At 52.6% G+C, this 25,776-nt stretch overlaps 1 protein-coding gene across 3 annotated transcripts; it reads right to left on the reverse strand.

Moving 5' to 3' along the window:
* Positions 1-1,141: 1,141 nt before the first annotated feature.
* On the reverse strand, positions 1,142-25,454 carry NUMBL (NUMB like endocytic adaptor protein). 3 transcript variants are annotated; one of them, XM_045891564.3, is made up of 10 exons: positions 25,129-25,454; positions 21,639-21,723; positions 19,903-20,042; positions 18,921-18,995; positions 18,758-18,832; positions 17,672-17,812; positions 10,906-11,095; positions 7,512-7,814; positions 4,334-4,456; positions 1,142-3,045 (listed from the first exon to the last, which is right to left on the reverse strand). In XM_045891564.3, the coding sequence occupies exons 1-10, from the start codon at positions 25,150-25,152 to the stop codon at positions 2,432-2,434; spliced, it is 1,770 nt and encodes a 589-aa protein (XP_045747520.1). In that variant the 5' UTR covers positions 25,153-25,454; the 3' UTR covers positions 1,142-2,431. The 3 variants fall into 3 exon arrangements, with proteins under 3 accessions (XP_045747520.1, XP_045747521.1, XP_045747518.1); XM_045891565.3 differs by having other exon boundaries at positions 1,143-3,045; positions 7,512-7,817; positions 19,903-20,039; XM_045891562.3 differs by having other exon boundaries at positions 1,145-3,045; positions 7,512-7,817; positions 25,129-25,452.
* Between the last annotated feature and the right edge of the window lie 322 nt (positions 25,455-25,776).

Here is a 25,776-nt window from a genome sequence, read left to right on the forward strand (position 1 = left end):
CCCAGATCTACGGTCTCTGTGGAGAGAGAAGCACCATGAAGAGCCAGTCTCCGTCGGGTGTGGGAAGATGGGGAAATGGGCCGAGAGGAGCCTGTGGGAGGTGCTCGGGAGATAATGGGCCCGTGGAGCCCGGGGGACCAGAACATCTGCATCTCCGGGGACTGTTGGGGCGGGGGCAGCTGAGAAAGACTGCTCTGGGCACAGGAAAGCGTGGTTTTGGGTAAAGATCAGCCTGTGACAGGGAAGACGGTTTTGACTCTGTCCCGGATTTTCTGTGTGCTGCGTGGCCTCAGTTTCCCCATCAGTCCGAACGCTCGAATCATCTCTGTCCGAGTCCTAGGCCCTTTCTAACCCCTCTCCCTAGTCAGCAGATTGCAGAGTTGAGTTGCTGAGATTGCCCCTTCTGGGCCCGGCCCTGTGCTGTAGCATTGAAGTGACTGAGAGAGATCCACGCTCACCGGTGACCTCACTCACAGTCCAGTGGGGGCCCAGATAGCGACAGCCCAGAATGGGGCAGGGCTAGGACTGAATTAGCTCCAGGAGGGGGGAGCAGGGGGCCCAAGTGGGGAAGGGTGCTCCTGACTCAGCCTGAAGGGGCAAACTTTGAAAGGATTTGTCTAAACTTTACAAGGATTGGAGGGGGGAGCAATGGAAGAGGCTTCCTTTCTAAGAAGAGGTGATATTGGAACCAAGGCCTAAACAATGAGTAGCACTCTCTAGGCAAAGGTGCTGTCAGGAAAGGTGTCATAGGCAGAGGGACCGGCATCTGCAAAGCTCAGAGATGAGAAAGCATGGGTCATTTCCAGCAGAGTCCTTTTTCCCTCCCTGGGGATCCCTGGGTGCCCTGGCAGAACCATCTGGCATAGGTCCCAGAGTTCAGGGTCCACACCTGCTTGATGGGCTGGAAACCCTTAAGGGCGGACCTTAAGCTTATTCCCTTGCAGCCTGGTGGTTTAATGATTGGCCTTGAGGTTGGCCAGGAGCTGGGTTCATCACAGCTTCCCCCGCGGATCAGGTGTGTGGCCTTGGGCAAGTGACTGAACTTCCCAATCCATCAGCTGGGGGTGTAACACTGGGTTTCACAAAATCAGACACCTCATTTTCAAGAGCTATAAAGAAAGCTATATAATTTGTATGTTACCTATTTTAAAATATATAACTTGTAGATGATATCAAGGGACCCAAGAAACAAGAGACTTAAAAAGCAACATGCTGCCATGTCAGATGACACTTTGGCCTAAGTTACAGAAAATGCACTTGACCAAACAAGAATTTTCCAGCTCAATCAAAGATCTGTTCCAAACCTGGTTATTGAAAATTTCCATACTGAACTAAAAAAAATACATAAAAATAGCGTTTCAATACTGAACTGATTAGAAGCATGTTATAATTTTTTGAATTCCTTGGTTCAAAATCTGTAAGAATTAGAAATTGGGGTGATTAATTTTGGGTCCCCTTTAATACCCACCTCTCAAATGCTGGGTCAGCATTCCCTGCTATCATGTTATGACTCAGAGGTTATGGTGCAGGGAGACCCTTTTTACTCCCTCTTGTTTTAAGAGATGGCTCAGGAGGTAAGGTTCTGCCACCACACCATTCCCCCCCACCCCGACACACACCCCGCTGTCCCGAGGGCCATCATTATATTCTTCCTTTATTGGCTGTCCTTGTATAATACAAATCTGTAAGTTTAGATACAAAAAAATCTGGAAATAAAAGATAGAAAAGTACCCGCCAGGCACCCCCCCATTCGTCCCGGACCCCTCCCCAGCGGGCACTGACGTGAGGTAACTGAGCATCTCCTTCCCCTTCCTCCTACCCCGCCTCCTGGGCCCCCAACTTGGCCCCCGCCCCTATGAGACCTTGGCCCAAGGAAGATGTGGCCCCCCCCCCGAGTGGGGGAGAGGGGTGATAGGGGTGAGCACAGCATTGGCAGTGAACGCAGCAGGTGGGCAGAGGGAAGCCCTTTGCTTGTGCTGTGTATGGGAGGGGATGACCAGACTTGGGGTGGGCCCTCGTGTGGGGCCCAGAGGAGTCCCAAAGTGGGCATCCCTTTTCCATCCCACCCAACACTGGAAGGTGGAAGGTCAACAACAGAAACTGGGATGTGTCGCTTGAACCGAGGGCACTCAGTGGGACTGTGGCCATCCCATTGTGTCTGGGGTGGGGGGTGGGGGGAAGGGCATTGCCAGCTTAAGTCTGGCAGTGAAATGGGTCCCGTAGGCAGGCCGGGTCCATCCCTGAATTCCATCCTGTCGCAATCTGGGCGTACAACGTCGGTTCTGTAGTGGTTGTGGGGGGTGATCAAGAGAAGGGGCTAGAGGGGGTGTTGGGGGGGCGCAGCCCCAGGGACCGGGACTAGGGAGAGGTTGGGCCTCCATGCCCATGTGTGGGGCACCCAGAGATGCTGGGGCGGGCAGGGCGGCGCGGGCTACAGTTCAATCTCGAAGGTCTTCTGCAGGTCGCCCGAGAAGGGGTTGGAAGGCTTCTCTACAGCTGGTTTGCCTTCTAATGCTGCCCACTGGGCCTCAAAGGGGTCCAACTCAGGGGCCGGGGCAGGGGCCGGCTCCGGGGGCCAGGGTGCCCCATTGGGGCGTGGGCGGGCCTGGCCCCCGGGGGCAGTGGGCATGGCCGGGGGCGGGAAGGCTCCGGCTTTCCCGAGCAGGGTGGCGGGCTGGGGCTGGAGCTGGGCGGCTGAGCAGAAGGCGTTGGCCACCATCTGTGAGGGTGTGATGCCCACCACGGGCACCCGGGGCATGGGCGGGTAGCCCAAGCCCGGGTAAGCGGGCACAAAAGGGGGCTGCATGTGTGCGGGCGGCAGGAACACGGCCACCTGGGCGGGCGCGGCATCGAAGGGCCCCACGGGGGCGGGGAAGGGCTGCAGGGCGGGGGCCATGGGGGGCACGGAGGCCGCTTGCTGCTGCTGCGCCTTGGCCACCTGGGACACCTCCTCTAGCCACCTCTCGGCCTCCGAAGGGGTCCGCTTATGCCCGGGCTGGAAGGCCGCTGCAGGGGGCACGGAGGACTCACCCCAGGCAGAAGTTCCTAGAGAGAGGAGAGGGGACAGTTGAGAGATCCCTAGGCTGGGGGTTGGACCCTGCAGCTGTGTGCCTTGCATCCAGCTCCACTCCTCACTAGCTGTGTCGACTTCAGGGCAAATGGCTTAACCACCCTGCACCACAGAATGGTTCCGAAGTGCTCAGAAAACATAGTTCTGGGATTCTCAGGTCCTAAGATGGAAGAGTATGGGCGAGACTGACAATCACCAGCCCAGCTTCCCTTCTGATTGGTCAGTGCCAAACTTGTTACTAAATTTTTTTTTTTTTTTTTTAGATTTTTATTTATTTGTTAGAGAGCACGAGCAGGGGGAGCTGCAGGCAGAGGGAGAAGCAGGCTCCCCACTGAGCAAGGAGCCCGATGTGGGACTCGATCCCAGGACCCTGGGATCATGACCTGAGCCGAAGGCAGCAGATTAACCAACTGAGCCACCCAGGCATCCCGTTACTAAATATTTTTAATAGCACCCTTAAGTTCTGATTATTTTGACAATGTATCGTTTTGGGAGGCTAGGATTCTAAGATTGCATGGATCTTTCTCAGAGTGTACTGTACCGTTCCAACATAGTGAGCGAGGTTTGGTGGTTTTAAGGTTGTGCTTTCGAAGATTCTAGAGTTCTCAATTTATACTGTAGTTCCAGGTGCTTCCGTGGTTCTAGGATAAGCTCATGGCTCTAGGGTGATTCCAAGGTTTCGTGGTTCCCAATCTGGAGGTTCTAATATCCTGTGATTCTAAGGCTGTAGGTTTCTAAATTTTATGGTTCTGAGACAGGAAGGTTTAAAACTGATCCCGTGGGGGGCGCCTGGGTGGCTCAGTCATTGGGTGTCTGCCCTCGGCTCAGGTCATGATCCCAGGGTCCTGGGATCGAGCCCCGCATCGGGCTCCCTGCTCAGCGGGTAGCCTGCTTCTCCCTCTCCCACTCCCCCTGCTTGTGTTCCCTCTCTTGCTGTGTCTCGCTCTGTCAAATAAATGAATAAAATCTTAAAAAAATAAAATAAAATAAAATTGACCCCGTAGTTCTAAGTTGACCCCGTGATTCTAATGTTACCTCCTGGTTCTAGGATGAACCCATGGCTCTGAGATGACCCTGGCATTCTAAGGTGATCCAAGGCTCGAAACGGACTCCATGGTGCTAGGATGGTCCCATAGCCCTTAGATGATCCATGGTTCTAAGCTCGTGGGATTCCCAGGTTCCCGGCGTCCGGGAGGTAGCCCGGACCGGGGCTGCAGGCGGGGCACTGCCGGGCGGCTGCTGCAGGAGCTGGGCTGGGCTTACCTGCTGAGGCCGGCGGTGGCCCAGGTGCCGGGGCTCCGGTGCTGGCGAAGGATGAGCTGATCTGTGTGCACAGAGCATTGATGCTTTCACTGTCGCTGCCCCCGGGAGGCTCCATCTCGGGCACTGGGAAGTCAGGGAAGGGTGGAGGTCAGCGAAGAGCCCCGTGCCCTCAGGCGGCCCCCTCTGACGACCTGGGATCGTGGGGTGTGGGGGTCACGGGTCCACTCTGCGGTAACCAATCGGCCATGGCCATACATAGGCTAACTCTGTGCAGATGTTACACCTGAGGGACACAACAGCCAAGTGGTATGGGACATGTGCTGGCCAAGAGTCACAGGGACCCCCACACCAAGGAGGACCTCGAGATCTGGGTATGGCTACAAACCAGAAGAAATATTTTATTTTATTTTTTTTAAAGATTTTTTATTTATTTATTTGAGAGAGAGAATGAGATAGAGAGAGCATGAGGGGGGGAGGGTCAGAGAGAGAAGCAGACTCCCCGCCGAGCAGGGAGCCCTGTGCGGGACTTGATCCCGGGACTTCAGGATCATGACCTGAGCCGAAGGCAGACGCTTAACCATCTGAGCCACCCAGGCGCCCCCAGAAGAAATATTTTAAATGTTTACCAATATATATTAGTTAAAAATATGTCCAACCACATAGACGGCAAGAGGGCTGACTTGTCAGGATGGATGTTGGTCCCATTGTTGTGCACCGGCTGGGGATCACTTGTCCGGCTTTGGGTGGAGAAGCGGGGCCCTGTCCACCACACCTGGCCTGGCCAAGAGCATACATCATGAGGGCAGAGATGCACCTGTTCCAGCCAGCCAGGAAAACCTGAGCGGGTATGGTGGCCTCACAAGGGCTTGGGATGAACAAAGGTGTCATCTGAATAAACAACAGAGGGGCGCCTGGGTGGCTCAGTCGGTTAAGTGTCTGCCTTCGGCTCAGGTCATGATCCCAGGGTCCTGGGATCGAGCCCCGCGACGGGCTCCCTGCTCAGTGGGGAGTCTGCCTCTCCCTCTCCCTCTGCTTCTCCCCCCACTTGTGCTCTCTCTCTCTCTCAAATAAATAAAATATTCAAAAAATAAAATAGTGTCATAAATGCAGAATATTAAAAAAAACAAAAACAAACCACACCAAACAAACGACGGAGAAATACCAGTGGGGTGTGGTGTCTCAGCAAGCGGTTGTCTCCAACGGAACCTGTGTGATGCCCTGATGAGCATCAGAAAGAAATCGGCTGTAGGGCTTCACAGGTGTGATGTGGGGGTGCCCAGGTGGGAAGGGCAGCGGTTTCCAGGTCAATTCTAGGATGACCGGATTAGTCCAAATGCGTGTGCAGCTTTCTGAGGGTGTGACATCTCAGGGTGACCAAAATCCAGGCACGTGGCATCTTGCTTGTGCTTCCCTAGCGTGAGCCAATCCAGCCACCCCCGTGTGACACACAAATGTTTTTGCAAGCGCGTGTGAATCTGAGATGTGACTTTTGAGTTTGCGTGAATCCGGGTGTGTGGTTTGTGAGTGTGTGTACCTCCTCGTGGGCTATCTGGATACGTGCCCAAGTGTGTGGCAATGGAAACATCGGCTTCTGTGACTTCCGAGGGTGTGTGACTTCTGAGTGTGGCGCCTGTGACTCCTATGGATCTGAAAGTTCTGGGGGGCAGGTCACACCCAAGCAAGTGTGCCACTGGTTCCAGGCGCATGAAGCTTCCAAATCAGGGGCGGCCAGGGAGCGTGCTCGTGTCAGGCTGCATGAGGACAGCAAGCGCGAGGGTGTGTGACTGCCGAGGGACGCTGCAGGACAGGGAGCGCTTGTGCGTCACTCTCGACCAGCACTGGCATCTGCTTAGCAGTCACCTTTGGGAGCGGCCCAGCCTTCCGGACACAGATCAACACCTCCCACGCCAGTCCCCGAGGCCATAAGAGGTGGGCGTCTCCGATCTGGCATATGGAAGCAGGAAAGCGGGCCAGACCCCGTGACTTCACGGACAGCTGGGAGGAAAGGCAGCCCTCTTGCCTGTCTCCCTCGGGCAGAACACGGCCCTGGGCCACCTCTCTTCCCCCTTTCCCACGCAGACGTGGCTTTTAGATCATGACCTATGCCACCTCTCTCTCCTTTTTCTGGCCCGTGGCAGACATGAGTAATCAGACACGATGCTTTTTTCCCCACTGAACTCTGCTCGCCTTCCCCCTCACCTGGCCAGACCTCATGGCTAAGAGAGAGCACTGGTCCTTGCAATTCCATCTCCCCTTTAAGAAAAACAGAACAGCTCCATTGCCTCTCCCAGCAGCACCCAGAGCAGACATGGCTAATCGATGATGATGTGTCCCCTCTTTCTTCAGCACTGTCCCTGGAAGACATGGCTGGCCAACGATGATGGGTGCTGCCTCTGCCTGATCCTTTGCCTGCCAGTGACATTGCAAACCCGTCACTGTGCGCCTTGACCCCTGACCCCCATGCTCATGTGTGCTCTTCACCTCCTGTCTCCACTGGCCAAATTCTGGGAGCCCCTCCTTGAGCTAACATAACTTCTGCTGCTCTCTCTTCTCCCTTATCCATGGCAACCTTCACTAATTAATCATACGGTGTGCCACCTCGCTCCTTTTTCTTGCTCATGGCAGACCCTGTCAGGAGATCGTGCCATATGCCGTCATTCTATTCTCCCTGCCTCAGGCAGACATTGTTAACCCGTCGCAATCCTCCCTTTGTCTGAGCCTGTATCCTTCATCTAGCAAGATCTTATGGCTCCAACGGCCAAATGCTTGGAGTCTCAGCCTCCTCCTGAGCAAACAATGGCATCTAGGCAGCTTCTCCCCTCTCCCGAGCCCCTGGCAGACTCTGCTAATCAATCGTGATGAAAGCCACCTCTCTCCTGTCCCTAACCACAGCAGACATTACGAATCGATCGAGGCTTGTGCCATCCTTCTGCTGTTCCTTGCCAACAGTAGACATTGCTAATCAATCATGATTTCTACTACCGCTCTCTCCCTTGCTGGCGGCAGATGCTGCTAATCGCCAATCGACCGCGATGTGTTCCACCTCTCTTTCCTTTCCCCTGGCAGACAGTGCTAATCGATCAAGGTGTATACCACCTCTTCCCGCTCTGGTGTTCACTACGGACGGCGGTATGGGATTGCTCCTGATGTTCCTTCCCGCTGAGCCCCCCGGGCTCACCTGTGCCCTTCACCTGGAAGTCAGTGCGGCGTTGCAGTGTGGATGGCAGCTCATTCAGCCGTAGGCTCAGCTGCCGTTTGAAAGGTGAGTTCTTCTGGCTGAGTGCCGGGAACCCACGGAAGGAGCCCTGGCGAACCAGCTGTTCCAGGGGGGCGTGGCGTCGGGGGATGGCGGCCGCACTGGTGCCTGCAGCCACTGGGGTGCCCGCCTCACCCTTCTCACCGGGGGATGTGGTGGCCGGTGTCGGGGACACGTGCCCAGGCTGGGCAGGGCCGGGCGCCGCAGTTGGGGCAGCTGCTGCCTCTGCTGGAGACATGGGGGAGACAGGTGGTTAGATACCCCACCTAGGCATTCGCTCCTCTCCCACCAAGTCCCCTTGATCATCTTCCAGTGCTGCCTTCCTCACCCACTGTGTCCTGCCTGTCCTCACGACAGGCTGGTCAGAGCCCTGAAATGTCTCTCATCCCCACCACGCCAGTACCGCCTGCCCCAGGAGGCCCTCGGGGATTCCTCCTCCAACCTCACCTTCTGGGTATCTCTCGCTTTCTGTCCCCAGTCTGGCTTTCTTTGCTGCTTCCGCTGTTTTCCCTTCTGAGACCTTCTGTCTCCCTTTCTGATTAATTTAACGAACACGTGTTTGGTGCGTGACGCATGTATCAGGCATTGTTCCAAGTGCCTGGCAAGTATGGAGTCATTCGATTCTCGCAACTACCCAGTGAGGCTGATATGAGCATTATCTCCATTTTACAGATGTGGACACCGAGGCCCAGCAATGGTAAGTGACTCTGCTGAAGCCACAATGCTAGGAAGGGGCAGGCTGACTCCAGTCTGTGTCCTAAACGAATACCCTAATCCTGCCTCTCCCTCTGGCCTGCTCTCTCCACATCATGCTATCTTCCTGTCATTCTGTCTGCAATTCTTTCTCTCCACTTCCCACCATTCTTCCCAACTCAGGTACTTTGCCCCTTCCTCCAGCTGCTACTTAGCATTCTAGACCCAGCTTGGCACACTTCTTCCTCTGGGGAATTTTCCAGATTATTGCAGCCCCTCCATTCTTTGTGGAAAGTGCGCACTGCTCCGTCACTCCTAAATTGGAAGGAGCTCCTTGTCGAAGGGCAAGCACGGTGCCTTGAGGCTGTAAATCAGCGCATCTACAGCGAAATGCTGAGTGTTGTGTTCAGCAAATCATACCACACTCTGTAAACTCTCATTTTGCTGTGTAAGCTGTGAATGCCTTCTACATTGCAAAGTACCTAGAGATGATCACATCCTTTGGAAACAGCAAAACCCTTTGCAAACTCTAAAGTGAATGCACGTTCCTTGTAAATGCCAACAGCCTCTATAAACATCTGTACACTGTGAAGAACTGTGGACCCAGTTTGTTCTTTTGTAAGCACTAAAACATCATATACTCGATCAGGCCCACTGTTAACTTCATTTTGTCATCTGCTTGGCAGATGGTAAAATACTTTACAAATTCGAATAGATGATGTAAACAGTAAAATACTTTGTAATCTGTGAAAAACTTGTAAATTTGTTAAGAGGTATGTAAATGTAATTTATACAAAGAAATATACTCTGGATGCTCTAATATTCTAGTGATAAAAACTTGTTTTCCTAACTTTTTAGTTAGAAATATTTTATTTTAATTTTTTATTTTGTTTTGTTAGAAATATTTTAAACTTACAAACAAGATGTAATCATGGAACACTGAGCCCACATGTTCTCCTAACTTATGCTCCCCACAGTTAACTCATTTGATCTCTCTTCCCTTCCACAATTTTTTTTCCTGTACCGTTCAAGTGCAAATTGTAGGCAACGGCCTTCACTCTAAAACCTCCAGCATATACCTCCTAAGAACAAGGACGGCCTCCTCCAGAACCACAGTACAATTAAATCCAACGTGGGTACAAGACGATGAGCTAATCTGTGGTCCGTGTTCCAGTGTCCCCAACTTTCCCGATCATGTCCCTTAGAGATGCTCTTTATAGATGGAGATCATCTAAGATCCAATTCAGGATCACACCGTGCATTTATTACTACTTGTCAAATCTCTTTAGTCTCCTTTAATCTGGGTCAGTTCACCACTGTAAGTTCTTTGTAAATTTTAAGCAGTGTTTTCCAAAAATTTAAAAACTAGAATCCACATTAAAAAAAAAAAATACTGTGACTCAGAACATAGTATACTTATATTTTAAAAAACACACTGTTTTAGGGGTGCCTGAGTGGTTCAGTTGGTGAAGTGACGGACTCTTGATTTTGGCTCAGGTCATGATCTCAGGGTTGTGAGATCGAGCCCAGTGGAGCCCGCTTGGGGTTCTTTTTTTCTTTTCTTTTTTAAGATTTTGAGAGAGGGGCACCTGGGTGGCTCAGTTGGTTAAGCATCTGCCTTCAGCTCAGGTCTGATCCCAGGGTCCCAAGATCAAGTCCCCAATCAGGCTCCCTGCTCAGCAGGGTGTCTGCTTCTCCCTCTCCCTGTGCTTCTCCCTCCCACCCCGCTTCTACTTTCTCTCTCTCAAATAAATAAATAAAATCTTTTTAAAAAAGTTTTTTTATGAAGCACCTAGAATTTTTCAATTAAAAGAATATATTCTCTGGGTTCTGCTATGGCTCAGACAGTGTTAAAAAATTTTTTTTTTATTTGAAAGAGAGCACAGGCAAGAACGAGTGGGGGAGGGGCAGAGGGAAAGGGAGAAGCAGACTTCCCGCTGAGCAGGGAGCTTGATGCGGGACTCGATCCCAGCACCCTGGGATCATGACCTGAGCCGAAGGCAGACACTTAACCGACTGAACTACCCAGTCACCCCCTTGCTTGGGATTCTGTCTCTTTCTCTGTCTACCCCTGCTCACACTCTCTCTCTCAAAAAAATAAAAAATAAAAACCACACTGTTTTAGAATTTACAAAATATTTGCCACTAACCTAGAATGTTAGAGATTACCAGATATTTTTCTTGATGGCAACCCAAAGTAAGAAAAACCTTTTACACAGTAAGCTGTCTCACACACACAGACACACGCAAAGACATACACTGAAATAAAAGTATCATTGAACTACATTTACCTTAACACATTCAGCTAATCTGATATTTTCTCTTCTTTTCTATTTCGGTTTTTTTCAGTGCCAGCCAGCCACAATCCACCAAGCTGACTTCACAAGCCATTAACTGGCCTTGATACACAATTTGAAATGCCTCCGAGCCTCCCTGACTTAGCAGATAATGGAGCGCTGGTGAGTTTTGCTGGAATCTGTGGCCTGCGCACTATTGCCCAATAGAAGTGAGCTCTGTAAACTGTAACCAAACCCTGTGGTTGGTGCTGTGCTTTGTAAAGTGCAGACTCCCCGGGCTTCTGCCGCTCTCCCCCCAGACTGGATGCCCTCTGGGCAGCACCCACCTTTCTTTTTCTCGGGGGCCTCTCGCTCAGTGGGCCGCCCGCCGCCGGACAGGCGGAAGGAGCCCTCGCGGGCGAAGCTGGTGCGGCTGGCGTCGAAGGCGGCCGTGACCCCGCATTCCTTCTCCCGCCGCTGTTTCCGCTCTAGGCAGGCCGCAAAGGCACAGCCCACGGCGTGGCTCAGCCTCTCGCCCTGTGGGAAGATAGGTCAGGCCGGGCGTGGAGAGGCGGCGTTGTGCAGGCCGGACGCCAAAGCCCTGGGTGCCACCCGCTCGGTGTGTCGGGTGATCCTGGACAAGTCCCCCGCCCCCACCTCGGGCCTCCGTGTGCATCTGCACCCGGAGGGACACAGATGACAGCTCCCAGTGAAAACAGCCAGAAACAAGAGTGCAGTGCTCTATGGCTCCCTTTATATGAAGTTCTAAAACCAGCAAAACTAATCTATGGTGAAAAAAGTCCGAAGCGTGGCTGTTCCTTAGGGGGTAGGGGTGGGGGTGGGAACTCACTGCGAAGGGGCAGGAGGCTTGGTTGGAGTGGGGGAATGTTCTAGGTCTTGATGGGGGCTTGGGTTGCACAAGTGTATGTAGTTGTTAACATACTTGGGTCTGTGCACAGCATGTATTTGACTTTAAAAGAAAATGAGTGGGAAATGAATGAATTCTACTTCACGGTATGCATGCTCGAAATGTCTGGGGGAAGTATTCTGATGTCTGCAACTTTGAAATGCGTAAAAATGGGACGGACAGATGAGCGATAGAGTAAGCGCAGACAGACCTAATGGCAGGATCTGGGTGGTGGGTGTACAGGGGACTGGTTACCATACAAGTCTTTCGGCTTCCCTGCGTGCTTGAAAACATTTTGTCATAAAACGTTGGGGGTGAAAACAACAGGCCCCACTGAGTGCCTACTTGAGAGGCTCCAAGGCCACAATGATGCTGGCTTCCTGCTTTCCATCTGTGTGTTCTCAAGAGATCCACGTCACCTCTTGGTGCCCAAGCCTCCTTGTCTGTAAAATGGGGGCCCTAACGGCACTCACTTAACAGGGTTGTTGCAAGATTTATCCATGAACTAATATATGCAAGGCATACAACACAGGGAGCCAGCCCAAGAGCCAGGCACAGGGAAACACCACAAAGGTGTCCCAGTAAATCTGTCCATCCTTTGTTGGAATCCTCACAATCATCCCAGGAGGTGGATATGCTTATGAACCCATTGTATAGACAAAGAAACTGAACCTTAGTCAACACACCCATTACAATAAGCGAGTGGCAGAATTAGGATGAGAATGAGATTGATCTGACTTCTGTTTCCTAACCACGATGCTCAGCCACCTTTTAAAGATAAACTTGGGGACAAAAGTCCTCAACAAAATACTAGCAAGCTAAACTCACCAGCACAGGAAAAGGGTTATGCACCATGATCAAGTGAAATTTATCCCAGGAATGCAAGGTTGGTTCAACATATGAAAATCAATGAGCATAATACACCACATTAACTGAAAGATGGAAAAAAGCCACACGATCATCTCCATGAATGCCGAGAAAGTATTTGACAAAATCCAGCCCCCTTTCATGATAAAATAAAAAAGTTCAAATAACTTGGAATAGAAGGGAACTTCCTCAACCTGATAAAAAGTCACAGCTAACATCATACTCAATGGTGAAAGAGTGATAGCTTGTCCCTAAGAACAGGAACAAGACAAGGATGCCCATTTTCATCACTTCTATTCAACGTTGTACCAGAAGTTCTAGCTAGAGTAATTAGACAAGAAAAAGAAATAAAGGCATCCAAATTGGAAAGGGAGAAATAACATTATCTCTATTTACAAATGACATAGTCTTATATATAGAAAATCGTAGAGAATCCACGAAGGAACTATTAGTGGTAATAAATGAATTTGGCAAAGTTGCAGGATACAAGATCAACACACAAAAATCAGTTATACCTATCTACACTAACAGCGAACAATCCAAAAATGAAGTTACAACAATCCCGCTTACAATAGCATCTAAAATAATAAAATGGGGGCGCCTGCGTGGCTCAGTTGGTTAAGCATCCCACTCTTGAATTCGGCTCAGATTATGATCTCAGGGTCATGAGATGGAGCCCTGGGTCAGGCTTTGTGCTGGGTGTGGAGCCTGCTTAAGATTTTTCTCCCTCTCTCTCCCTCTGCCCCTCCCCCCCATGTGCATGCTCTCTCTCTCTCTCAAATAAATAAATAAATAAACAAAATAAAATAAAATAATGGTTAGGAATAAATTTAACCAAGGAAGTCAAAGACATGTATGCTGAAAACTAACAAACACTGCTGAAAGAAATTAAAGAAGACCTAAATAAATGGAAATACATCCCATGCTCATGGATTGGGAGATTTAATATTGTTAACAATAGCAATATTTCCAAAATGGTCTATAGATTCAATGCAATCCCCACCAAAATCCCAATAGATTCTTGTAGAAATATAAAAGCTGACCCTAAAATTCACATGGAATTGCAAAGGACCCAGAACAGCCAGAGTCATTTTGAAAAAGAACAAAATAAAAGAACTCACACTTCCTGATTTAAATAGCACTCCAAAGCTACCGTAATCAAAATAATGTGATACTGCCATAAGGATAACATATAGATCAATGAAATAGAATTGAGAGCCAGATATTGATCTACACATCTATGGTCAATTGATTTTCGGTAAGGGTACCAAAACTTCAATGGAGAAAGAACAGTCTTTTTTTTTTTTTTTTTTTTAAAGATTTTATTTATTTATTTGACAGAGAGAGACACAGTGAGAGAGGGAACACAAGCAGGGGGAGTGGGAGAGGGAGAAGCAGGCTTCCTGTGGAGCAGGGAGCCCGATGCGGGGCTCGATCCCAGGACCCTGGGATCATGACCTGAGCCGAAGGCAGACGCTTAACGACTGAGCCACCCAGGCACCCCAGAGAAAGAACAGTCTTATTAGCAAATGGTGCTAGGACAACTGGATATCCATATGGAAAAAATAAAGTTGGACCCCTACTTCACACCATTTACAAAAATTAACTCAAAATGGACCAAAGCCCTAAATGTAAGAGCTAAAACTATAAAGCTCTTAGAATAAAACATGGAGTAAATCTTCATGACCTTAGATTTAGCAATGGATTCTTAGATATGACACCGAATACACAAATGACAAAAGAAAAAAAGATAAATTGAACTTCATCAAAATTAAAAACATTTGTACATCAAAGGACACTATCAAGAAAGTGAAAAGACAAACCACAGAATGGGGGAAATTTTTTGCAAATCATAAAACTGATAAGTATCTAGTATCCAGAATATATAAAAAGTTCTTACAACCCAACAATAAAAAGACAAACAACCCAATTAAAAAAAAAAATGGGTAAAGGATTTGAATAGACATTTCTCCGAAGATATACAAATGGCGAATAAACACATAAAAAGAGTCTCAACATCATTAGACAGTAGGGAAATGCAAATCAAAACCACAATGAGATACCACTTCACACCTACTAGGGTGGCTATAATTTTTTTTTTTTTGACAGAGAAAGTACAAGCAGGGGGAGCAGCAGGCAGAGGGAGAGGGAGAAGCAGGCTCCTGGCTGAGCAGGGGGCCCAATGTGGGGCTCGATCCCAGGACCCTGGGATCATGACCTGAGCCGAAGGCAGACGCTTAACAACTGAGCCACCCAGGTGACCCTAGGGTGGCTATAATTAAAAAAAAAAAAAAAAAAAGGAAAAGTATTAAGTGCTGGCCAGGATGTGGAGAAATTGGAACCCTTGTCCTTTGCTTGTGGGAATATAAAACGGTGTAGCCTCTGTGGAAAACAGTTTGGCAGTTCCTCAAAAATTTAAACATAGATCTAGCATATGATCTAGCAATCCAGCTTCTAGGTATAGACCCCAAAGTATTAAAAACAGGTATCCAAACAAATACTTGCGCACCAATATCCATAGCAGCACTATTCACAATATCCAAAAGGTAGAAACCACCCGAATGTCCATCAGTGGATGAAAAGTTAAACAACATGTAATATATCCATACAATGGAATATTATTCAGCCATAAAAAAGTACTGACATGCTACAATGAGGATGAACTTCAAAAACATGATGCTAAGAGAAAGAAGCCAGTCGCGAAAGACCACATACCGTATGACTCAATTTGTATGAACTATCTAGAAGAGGTAACTCCAGAGAGACAGAAAGACGACTAGCCATTGCCAGGCTTGGGGAGGAGGGTGTGGGGCACAGGGAGTGACGGCTTAATGGGTCTGAGGTCCCTTTTAGGAGCGATGAGAATATTGGCAACTAGAGAGAGGTGATGAACAAACAAGGTTGAGAGCGTACTAAATGCCACTGAAGTGTACGCTTCAATCTGATGAATTTCATGTGAATTGCACCTCAAAAAATAAAGTTACACTTGGGGAATGCTGGGAGTTCTGCTGCTTAATGCTTCAAACCCAAGGTTCAGACGTGGAAGGGAATACAGAGAAGGTCACGCTCTTTACCCAGAGGAGATGGCCTTGCTCTTTTCTTGCTTTGATTCTTACCCCTAAGTACTTTTCAAGATTTTATTTTATTTGAGAGACACAGAGAGAGAGAGAGAGAGAGAGAGAGCACAAAGAGGGGGAGGGGCAAAGGAAGAGGGAGAAGTAGACTTCCCACTGAACGAGAAGCTGGATGCAGGACTCGATCCCAGGACTCTGAGATCATGACCTGAGCTGAGGGCAGATGGTTAACTGACTGAACTACCCGGGCGCCCCCCATCCCAAGTACTTTTCAAATGACAGCAACTGTTCCTCGTGACTGAACACATGTTATGGGATTCTGTGTAGAACTTTCTGGGTGTGATCCTAACGAATGCTTCCCCAACACACCTGTGAGCAGCCACTGCTAACACCCCCATTTCATGGAGGAAGAGACTGAGTTCCTGAGAGGAAAGTGACTCGGGCTTCATGTCCCACAGCTAGGTGGTGTGACACTGAATCCACACTAACCATGTGGCCACATGTTTTCCAAAAATAGCCACAACAAATTTCTGGCAACCGCCCGCTCTTCCAGAATTTTGTCACTCCCCTACCAGAGGTGGAGTCTGTGTTCTCCCCAGTTAGCCTGGGAAGACCTCTGCGAACATCTGGACAAAGAGAATCCCACAGAAGCAAGGCTGTGTGCTTTCCAAGACCAAGACCAAGCAGGTGCGAGCTCTCTCATCTCTCTACTCACTTTGGAGCCGTGTGCCACCGTGTAAGAAGTCCAGCTCTCCTGAACCCCCCTGCCAGAGAGTCCTTGTGGAGAGGTCCTGAGATACGTGAAGAGTGGGGATATCCAGCCAGACTCCTGGGGTTACAGCTCCAAACACCATCGGATTGTAGCAGCAATAAGAGACCCTGGACCCAGGCCCACCCAGCTGAGCTGCATCCAAATCCCTGACCTACAAAACCCCTGAGAGATAATAAATGACTGTCATTTTAAGCCACTAAACATTGGAGCAATTTGTTATGCAGCAACAGATAGCTGATACAACTTAGCCTGCTATGCTCAGGAAACACGCAGTTGCTCGAGGCTCTGGTTTCTGAGATCTCCATGCTAGCCCCTGGCAGGCACTCACCAGTACTGACTAATCCATCCCGACACTCTCACATTGGTTTTCCACATCTGGTTTGAGGTCTGAGAGTGTGTGTATGAGTGAGGAAGTTGGGAGTACTGACCAGTTTTGGGAGTTCGGAGCTCTTGGGGCGGGGATTTCTGAAATACGAAGGAATCCCGTGAAAATCTGAGAGGGGTACGTGTTGTTTTACTTGCAAAGTATCCATTCCCCTTGCTTTTGATAACAGCACCCCAAATTCCCTTTGGGGAGGTCCTCCTCCATATTGGATGTCAGTCTGTGTGCTCCATGCTCCCTGGACCAAGGGGAGGCCTGACCCAAGCCAGGTCAATCCCATGCCTTCTTTTCAGAATTTTAACCTGGGACACTGGGAAGCTGGATTTATCTCTGCAGCAGTGCAGTGGAAGGATCCTCCCTCCTTTATGTAGCTGGAATGAAGATGCGAAGGCTGGAGCATGTGCACCCATTTTGGATCATGGAGTGGAGGCCACACTCCAGTGCCACGACAAGATAAAGGAGCTGCAGTTCTTGATGGGCAGAGAGGAGCCACACCAATCCTGCACTGCCTGCCTCTGGATGTCTTTCACACGAACCAGGGACAAATATCTATCTCACTGAAATGACTGGCAGCTGGGGGTTTTCTGTCACAGCCTCAGAATCCTAACTAAGAGAATGTTTCTGAGAAGACAGTCCATTTGTGGCTTCCATCAGATTCTCGGCAGGGACCTTGATGCAGGCACAGTGAATCGAGGCTAAAAGAAGAGTGCGTACCCTGGGGGTATCATTGAGAAGGGCCCGAGGGACCAGCTGGGGGCAGGAAGCTCTCCAAAACTTGGCCTGGCTGGGGTTTTTATGTAAGCACGAGTTTATGGAGCCCTGCCCAGACCACCTGTGCATGTTACTATATGCATACAACCCTCATAAAAAACAAAAATAAGAAACATGCAGAACTATGGATAATGAGGAAGATGATAATTAATGTTTTCCTGGGCACTTCGGATGTGCCAGCCGTCATTCCAAATACTTTGTATTAACTCCCTCCAGCCTCCCTGAACTCTAAGTTAGGAGCTGTGAGGACACGGGGCACGGAGAGGAGGGGTGAGTGGCTGGCTCGACGCCGCAGGACAGAAGAGTCAGCCAGCTTCCTCCTGGCTTCGGTGATACTCACAGAGTCCTTGAGCGCCAGGAAACAGTGGCAGATCCAGCGGCGGGTGGTCCCATCCCGACAGATGTAGGAGAAAGCCTTGTCCAGGTTGCGGTCAGGGGCACAAAAGGAGACCTTTTCGATGGTCTGGTCTACCAGCAGGTCCTGGATGGTGGCCAGGGAAACCAGGAGAGGAACTTGAACTATCTTTCACGTATTCATTCAGCACTCCCTTAGTGTCTGCTCTCTGTCCTGTCCTGAACGGGGTTGGGGACGCTGCACTCATTGAAACAGAGGTGGGCCCTGCTTGAATGGGGCTCCCCCGTTAGTGTGGGACTCAGGCCCATCACCAGAGAGAGACACGGGCAAGGGGTCAGGGCCGGGACGGGGGAGGCACAGGGACCAGTGGGAGCCATGGGGAGGTGCCCAACTCAGCTTGCTAAGGAGACGGGCCGAGCTTCCTGGAAGAGGTATTAACTAGGCAAAAAGGCAGGGAACGGTCTCTCTGCGCTCGCCTGTGCGAGCTGCCTGTGCAAAGGCATCAATCCTGTTTAGTTGCTAACCTAACTCTTGTCATGTGCTTCTGCCTCCTTGGGCAGTCTCTGGGCCGGGAAATCAACGGTGAGCAAACAGGTGCTCAGATCCTGGCCGCGTGCACTGACAATAAACCCAGAACAGCTAACATCCACTGATCTGAGCACAAATACTGCACCAAGCACCGTTTTACACTGCGTGAACCTACCCTCTCATTTAGGGCAGGCTCCATGTTTATCCTCATTTCACAGATGAGGCAACTGAGGCCCGGAGGGGTTAAATCTCATACTCTGGGTCACCCAGCAGATACGTGGGTGAGCTGGGATCCGAGCTAAGACGGCTGCTCCACAGCCTGTGATCGCACCCACTATCTGTGCCAGCTCATAATAACTGCAGGACTCAGTCCTGAGTTATGACTACGAGGTGTGCCAAGATGTTGTGGGAGCACATGGTCTAGAAGGCCCCGGAGGGAGGGACATCCTGGAGGTGGGTGGGAAGGCGTCCTAAGCCCCGATTCAAGCGGGGGGGAGGTGAGGGGCCCACCGGTGCCCCCTACCACCCCCTCAGGCCTCCTACCTTGGTCTTGTCATCCACCACTCGGAGCCCGTCGGCTGACACCCAAAGGACAGACTTCACGGACTTCCGGCCCATCTGGGGCAGGGGAGGAGGATAAAGGGCCTGGTCAGGGCTGCCTCCTGGGGTCTGAGCTGGCCCCCTCCCGGCTCCACCCCGCACTCACCGCCTTCAGCTTCTTCACGGCATCTTCACACACATGCATCCCCCGGGACTCTTCTACCTCCACATGGCCCAGGTACTTGGCAGGGAGGAGACGGGAGCATGGAAATCAGCACAGTAATCAATACCTTCCCAGTGTCCCCTGAGCAGCTGTGATGCGTAACGCAAGGTCCCTCGCCCATCATACATATGAATCCACTCTGCACCTCAGCCCTGTGAGGCGGGTACTCTGCTCCCATACCAGATATACAGATGAGAATGCTGAAGCAGGCGTTCTCAGATTCCCATCTTGCCTCTATTCCTGGGCCTTAACATGTTACCCTCTTCCTTCTGGACGCCAGTGTCTGCATCTCTGGGCCTCAGGACTGGCCCACCGATGACCGATGGGGTGAGCGTACCCCAGCTCCCTCACCCTGTGGCTGGGATGGCTCTATTTCCCAGCATTCTTCCCTAGGGCTATTGGGGTGCCCACAGCTGCAGGTTAGTGACACACCCTTTATGGGCTGCCTACCCTTCCTCAGCCCCACCAGCATCTCCCACACCTCCAGATGGACCCCTCACACTCCATGTCTGCTTCTGGGGGAAGGGAAACACAGTGGTTGTGACCAGAGCTGATGGGAGCTGAGTTGGGATTTGAACCTGAATCCAGCTGTCTCCCTCACAGAAGCGCAGTGTGTGTTGTGAAGAGTCGTCCAGTGCCTTGTGGAAATGGTGAGCTCCCACAGACTAGGGTGACTCCAGGAAGAAGGTACCCCCCACTCCCCAGGTAATACCTTCCTGGTACAAGAGAATATGTGTTGGGTTTTGATCCCGCCTTTGAGGGGCCCAGACCTTGGGGTCCTGCTCCAGCAGGCTCCACAGCTCTTTGGGAATGTGACCTGTCTTCTGTACAGAACGGGGCCTCAGCCAGCCCGCCCAGCACCAGGGACCCGCGAGCTCACAGCTTCTGCCCGCGCCCCGCCCACATCCCCGCCCCGCCCACTCACCCTGACCGGGAAGCTGCACGTGCCCTTGCGTACCGCGTCCTCGTCTGCTTGCCACTGGTGGGGGCGCGACGCCTCGGGCACGTAGGCTGGTTTCCGCCGCCGCAGGCTCTGTCGTAACTTATTCATGGTGCCCGCCCCTTCTGGTAACACAGGACAGGGGCATGGGGGTTAAGGGCGGGGGCTGGAGGCATGGGCTCCAGGGGGATGGATACAGTGCTCAGGAAACATGGGGTCAGATAACATGGGATTTGGGTTACAGGGTTGGGGGGAATCACTGGGTCAAAGGACATGGCATTCAGGGAACATGCATCAGCAACAGTCAGGGGACAGGGTAAGGCAGGGGAATGCCAGAGTCAGCAGTGGGGCTTCAGAAGAAAAACTTCAGGCCAGAGTGCACGGAGGTCTGGGATGGGGGGGTCATGAATCACAGCTTTTAGCAGTCTGGAGATTAGGGATGTGAAACAGGAGGTATGAGGATCCAAACTAATGGGGAGTCAAGACATTGGAGGGCACAGGGGTTAGAAGGCGTAGCGGCCACGAGTCATGAGGCCAGGGGTTTTAGGGGTAGGAGGTCAGGGGATGAGAGGGTCAGAGAGCATGAGAGTTGGGAGTTGCATGGGTTCGATGTGGGGAGACTCAGAAAGTCCAAGGATTGAGGTCCAGAACGCAAGCCAGAGGGTGTGGGGGCTGGGGGCTTGTCTCTGTCCCTCTGAGATCCGCCCCTCAGTCAACTGTGTCTAGTCGAAGGCAGGAGCCCCCAGGGTGGTGTGCACCTGTGAGCATCAGATGAAGGTGGGGGAGTGGAAGTGGCCACAGTGGAGGTGGGGACAGTCTTCACTGACTGATAAGCCATCCTGACAGTCCCAGGAGGAGCATGAGGGGCCAACCAGGATAGAGCACCACCAGCAGATGGGGCCTCTGTGTGTGTGTGTGTGTGTGCAAGCAAGTGTGCAACTAGTATATTCCTGAATAGTGTCTAGATCTGAGCATACAGCGATAATCTATGAGTGTATTTCTGAAGACTGTATGTACAGAAGGACACAGGTCTGAGAATGGTTGTCTGTGAAAGTGTGTCTGGGAGTGCTGTCTGTGAGGGGGTCAGTGTCCAAGAGTGTGGTTGTTGTCCGTAAGTGAAGGTGCCGGAAGGTTGTTGCTGAAGGGTATCTAAGTATGAGAGTGGTCATGGACTGTGTGTCAGGGAACATTGCCTGTGAGCATGGGTCTGAGCACGAAGCTGTCGTCTTCGAAACGGTGTGTCCATGACCGTTGTTTTTGCAGCTGTGTGTCTGTGTGCGGGTGTGGCTATTGTCTTTGATAGCTGTCGCCTAGGACAGTGTGTGACTGAGTTATCCGAGAGTCCGTGTCTCTGGCCAAGAGTCCCGCTGTTGGTGGTGAGGCCGTGTGTCTGTGGCTTTTGTTTGGGAGAGTGTGTGTGTCAAGAGTGTGTAGCTGTTGTAGAGAGCGTGGGTTCATGCGTGTTGTTCTGAGGGTGTGTCTCTGCCACCGAGTATCTGGGTAGATGTGTGAGAGCAGGAGGTTGTTGTCTGAGAGTGTGTTCATGAGTGTTATTTGTGAGGGTGTGATTGACGGTCACTGAGTGTGCAGGGAAGACATTCGAAGGTGTCCACTCATGAGTGTGATTAAGCCCGTGTGAGCACAGGGACAGTTCCCCCGGTCGTGCGAGGCAGACCCACGCACTCACTCAGCCCTTGCCCTGGCCCCAGCTGGTCACTCACCTGGCTCCGTCCTGGAGGTTTCGGGGGGCCCCGGGGCCCCACAGGGGGCTGGGGGCAGATGCAGCTCAGGCCTCCTGGGTCCGCCCTGCCCAAGGAAGGGAGGAGAAGGTGAGAAACTGGCTTGGGTTGGGGCTCAGTCCCCTACCTCACCCCCTCTTTGGACAACAGCCAACCCCCCCCAATCTCAGGTTCCCTGATGAGAGCCCCGGTTGTCATAGCAACTGTTACTAGGGAGACCAGCCACCTGGTAGCAAGGGCCCAGGAATGAGTAGGTGTGTTTCGGGGGGCATGTGTTGGGGATGTCGTGGCCTCAGGAGGCCCTCAGTACCCAAGGGGATGGTGTGAGGAGGGAGTGGCCTTGACCCCTAGACACATGTCCGGGCTACACATAAACATACTGTCACATGCGTGCATGCATGCAACTCAGGTCTACAGTGGTCCCCGGCCCCTGGGCACAGGTCCGCACGTGTGACTATGCACAGAAACCACCCAGCCGCACACGCCGCATCACACAGACACACGTAAACGGCGTCTGCCACAATCACCAGCTGGTCACACATCCGTGTTCACAGACACAGACGTTTGTCCATGTGAACAGCAAGCCCCAGCCTGCCTGCGCGCTGCCACGAACATCTGGTCACATCAGCTACTGGATGTTTGGTCGCTTCTTGTTTTCTCAGCCACGTACGGAGAGCCGGGCCCGGGCACACGCACCGGAGCAGGACTCCCTCCCAGTGACATCTCCTCAGGCCCCCGCCCGACGCACTCGTGTTGCAGCACCTAGAGTCACACCGGTCAGAGGTCGCCCATGAGCACGGAGTCACGCACGGACACGGTCCCAGCCACACACACCTGTCACACGCGGCTCCACCGCTGCCTGATGACATGTGGTCATGGGTGCACGCAGACACACCGACACGCATTCGGTCCCACCCCGCCACAGCCACAGGTGCTTCACGGTCACACACACCCGGTCACAGGGACACACGTGTGGTCACAGCACCAGCCACACCTAACATGGGGAGTCCTCCCCAGCCAACCACACACAGAGACACGGATGGCCCTGGCCTGTGCGGGAAAGAGGACCAGGCACGCACACTGAAGACATGCATAGAACCACCCAGAAACGACTGTCCCTCGGGATGGCCACGCTCAGGTATGGCCAGACGGTTGCTGGCTCAGAGTTCCAGCCATACGCGTTTCAGAAATGGCCACATGTGCCAAGCCACACAGCATCAGTGTCCACGTTACCCAGCCATACACCCTGGCCATGACACAGTCCCCCAGTGTCCCATCCCCGGCTGCACATGTCGCCGCATCACAAACACACAGCCTCTCTTCACGCAAACACACAGGTCACAGGGAGAAGCCTGTGGCCACATACAGTCGCAGCGCCATGTGGACAGACACACAGTATCTCACACACAGAGACATCAGCACACAATTTCTACGTCACACGTCATAAGCACACAGTGACGAAGAGACAGAGCTCCGAAATGCGGTGACCCGGACATAGGGCTCATAGCTGCGTCTACACAGAAGACACAGTTTCTGGTAGAGCCGTGTACGCAGTCAGGAGAGTCACCCGGTTACCAAATCACCTAGATGGAAACCCATGTGGTCCAGCACGCACACAGGGACACACACACACACCAGAGAGCCACACAGCTATAGACACGCCTACTCTCTCGGGCCACGACATACACTTACGTACATAGAATCACCCAGGGTCGCAGACACGCAGGTCACACACAAATCCAGAAGCCACAATCACCTAGACACCCCCCCCCCACACACAAACACAGTACCTGGTGCCACCACACACAGACACAACTAGAGCTTGAGTCACACACGATGAAATAACCCTCAGTCAGAGGTTCAGACCCCTACTCCAGTCTTTCACCTAAATCCCACGCAGACACAACTATAAATGCCCACAGTCACTTAGTATCAACACACAGAGCTAGATGGAGACATAGATGTGACCATGAACACACAACCGTTGTCCTACACGTCACAAGGCCATCACACAACCGGGCACCATGTGTCTTCATATATAATGGCAGGCACATACCCAGAGTTGCAGGGACAGTTGTGTGTCACATAGACATACGTGTGACCCACGTATACAATCAGTTATAGACGCAACCCACAAACACTCACAAATCACCGGGAGAGTGGCACATGGCCACAGTCATAGACACAACTCCATGTACACAGTCCCAACTCCACCCACAGCTTGTCGCCCACACACTCGCCCAACCCCAGACCCAACACGCACACTGTCACAACCCAGTTAGAGTTACCAAAGCACACACCCAGGGTCACAAAAGACGTCATCACAGACACAACCACACGGTCGCAACCATGCACACGCACACCCAAACGCAGACTAAAAAGTACAGGGTTCTGCACAAGGAGTAGCTGTCACACACACAGAGTCACACAAATGCTGGGGTCACACACAGACACCATCGTACACATTACTGGACACAACCACAAAACACAGACACACGCACAGGATTCCTCAGAGTCACCAGCTCCAGCGCACACACACACGCACACACACACAGCCACGGTCACACAAACACCGGGTCACACTCTTAGCCATCTCCCTATCGCTTGCTTCCCCCCTTCCCCCCAGGTACCACACACAAAGCCGCCGTCACCCGCAGACGCTGCAGACAGACAGGGCTGCACTGGGTCCCTGGGGAGCCGCCCCCCACCCCCAGCCTGAATCTTGGAGCCTGGGGGGCCATACCCAGGAGAGGGAGGCGGCACATTGTCTGCGGGTGGGGCCGCTCCCAGGCAGCTGGGCAGCCCCAGGGACCCTTGACCAAGCCCTTGGGGGTTGCCTGAAATTTCCCTATTTTATTCAGGCTGGGGGGCGGGGAGTGGAGTCCCAGGCACAGGGACCTTGTTTTGAGAAGGGGCTATTCCTGGGACGCCGCCCAAGGATTGGGGGGGATGCTGTGCTCAGGACGTCTCTGAGGCCTGGGTACAGACTGTGCCTGGAATCCCCCCCAGGCCTTGGCTTGGTGGGGAAGCTGTGCCCAGGGACCCCCATCCTCAGCACCTTGCCTAGAGGGTTGTTGTGCTCAGAGACCACCTCAGGCAAGGGAGGGGTAGGGATTGCGTCTGCTCTGGAACGGCCTCCTGGAGGCCTTGGCCTGATGTGGGGTTGTGTCCTGGACCCCATCCCCAAAACCTTGCCCAGGGAGTTGTACCTAGAATCTGTCCCCCTGTCCTTGATTTTTTTTTTGAGGGGCAGGTCTATGTCCAAGGGCCTTGGCAAGAGAGGGCCCGTGCCCCGAACCCCAGTCTCTCAAGCTTTGGCTTTGAGGGGGCCTGTTCTGGACCCCCACCCAGGCCCACCCTCCCCAGCCTTGGCACCCTCTCTCCATCCGGGCGCCGCGGCCGCCTCCCACCCTCCGCCACATCAGCAGCGGCGCCGCCCCCCACCCCAGTCCCCCTCTCCCGCCCTTCTCACGCTGGCCGCCGCGCTGCGGGACATCCAGGGCCCGGGCGCCCCCGCCTCCCGCGGCCCCGGCTGGGCCCGGATCCCCGAGCGCTGCTGCTCCTGTGGCGGCGGCGGCGGCGGCGGCGGCAGCTCGGTCTGACGCCGGCCGGGGCCGGGGGCCGGGGGATGGTGTGGGATGCACGCGCGCGAGCCTGCTCCGCTCCCCGGGAGGATTCCGTTCCGGGGGCGGGGGAGCGCCCCTCCTGCCTGGGCTCCCCGCCCCAGCCCCGCCCATTGGCCCGCCGCCTGCGGGATATGCAAGAAAACCCCGCCCCGGCCCGGCGCCTGGCCGGCGCAAGCCCCACCCCCTGGCCTGCAGGCCACGCCCACACGCAGATATGACCCCGCCTCCCCTGGTGCGGCCACCGCCCCGCCACGCCCATTGGCCAGTCCCTGGCTGAGCCAGCATGTGAGCCTCGCTGAGACCTTCCCCCAGGCCCGTCTAGGCGTGGGCTCTCTTCCCCTCCGTGACCCTTGACCTCAGGTCCCCTTCTGTTCCATGTCCGTAAAAGAGCTGCATCAAGAAGCCCTTTGCCGCCCCACATACCCAAATCTTCCAGCTAACCCCACGGTTCTCCCAGCCCAGCGGGGGCGGGCAGAAGCGGTGACGAGGCACTT

This window comes from Mirounga angustirostris, unplaced genomic scaffold (genome assembly GCF_029215605.1).
Source record: "Mirounga angustirostris isolate CCGP_5_RB_7025 unplaced genomic scaffold, mMirAng1.0.hap1 SCAF_16, whole genome shotgun sequence".
Taxonomy (NCBI): Eukaryota; Metazoa; Chordata; class Mammalia; order Carnivora; family Phocidae; genus Mirounga; species Mirounga angustirostris.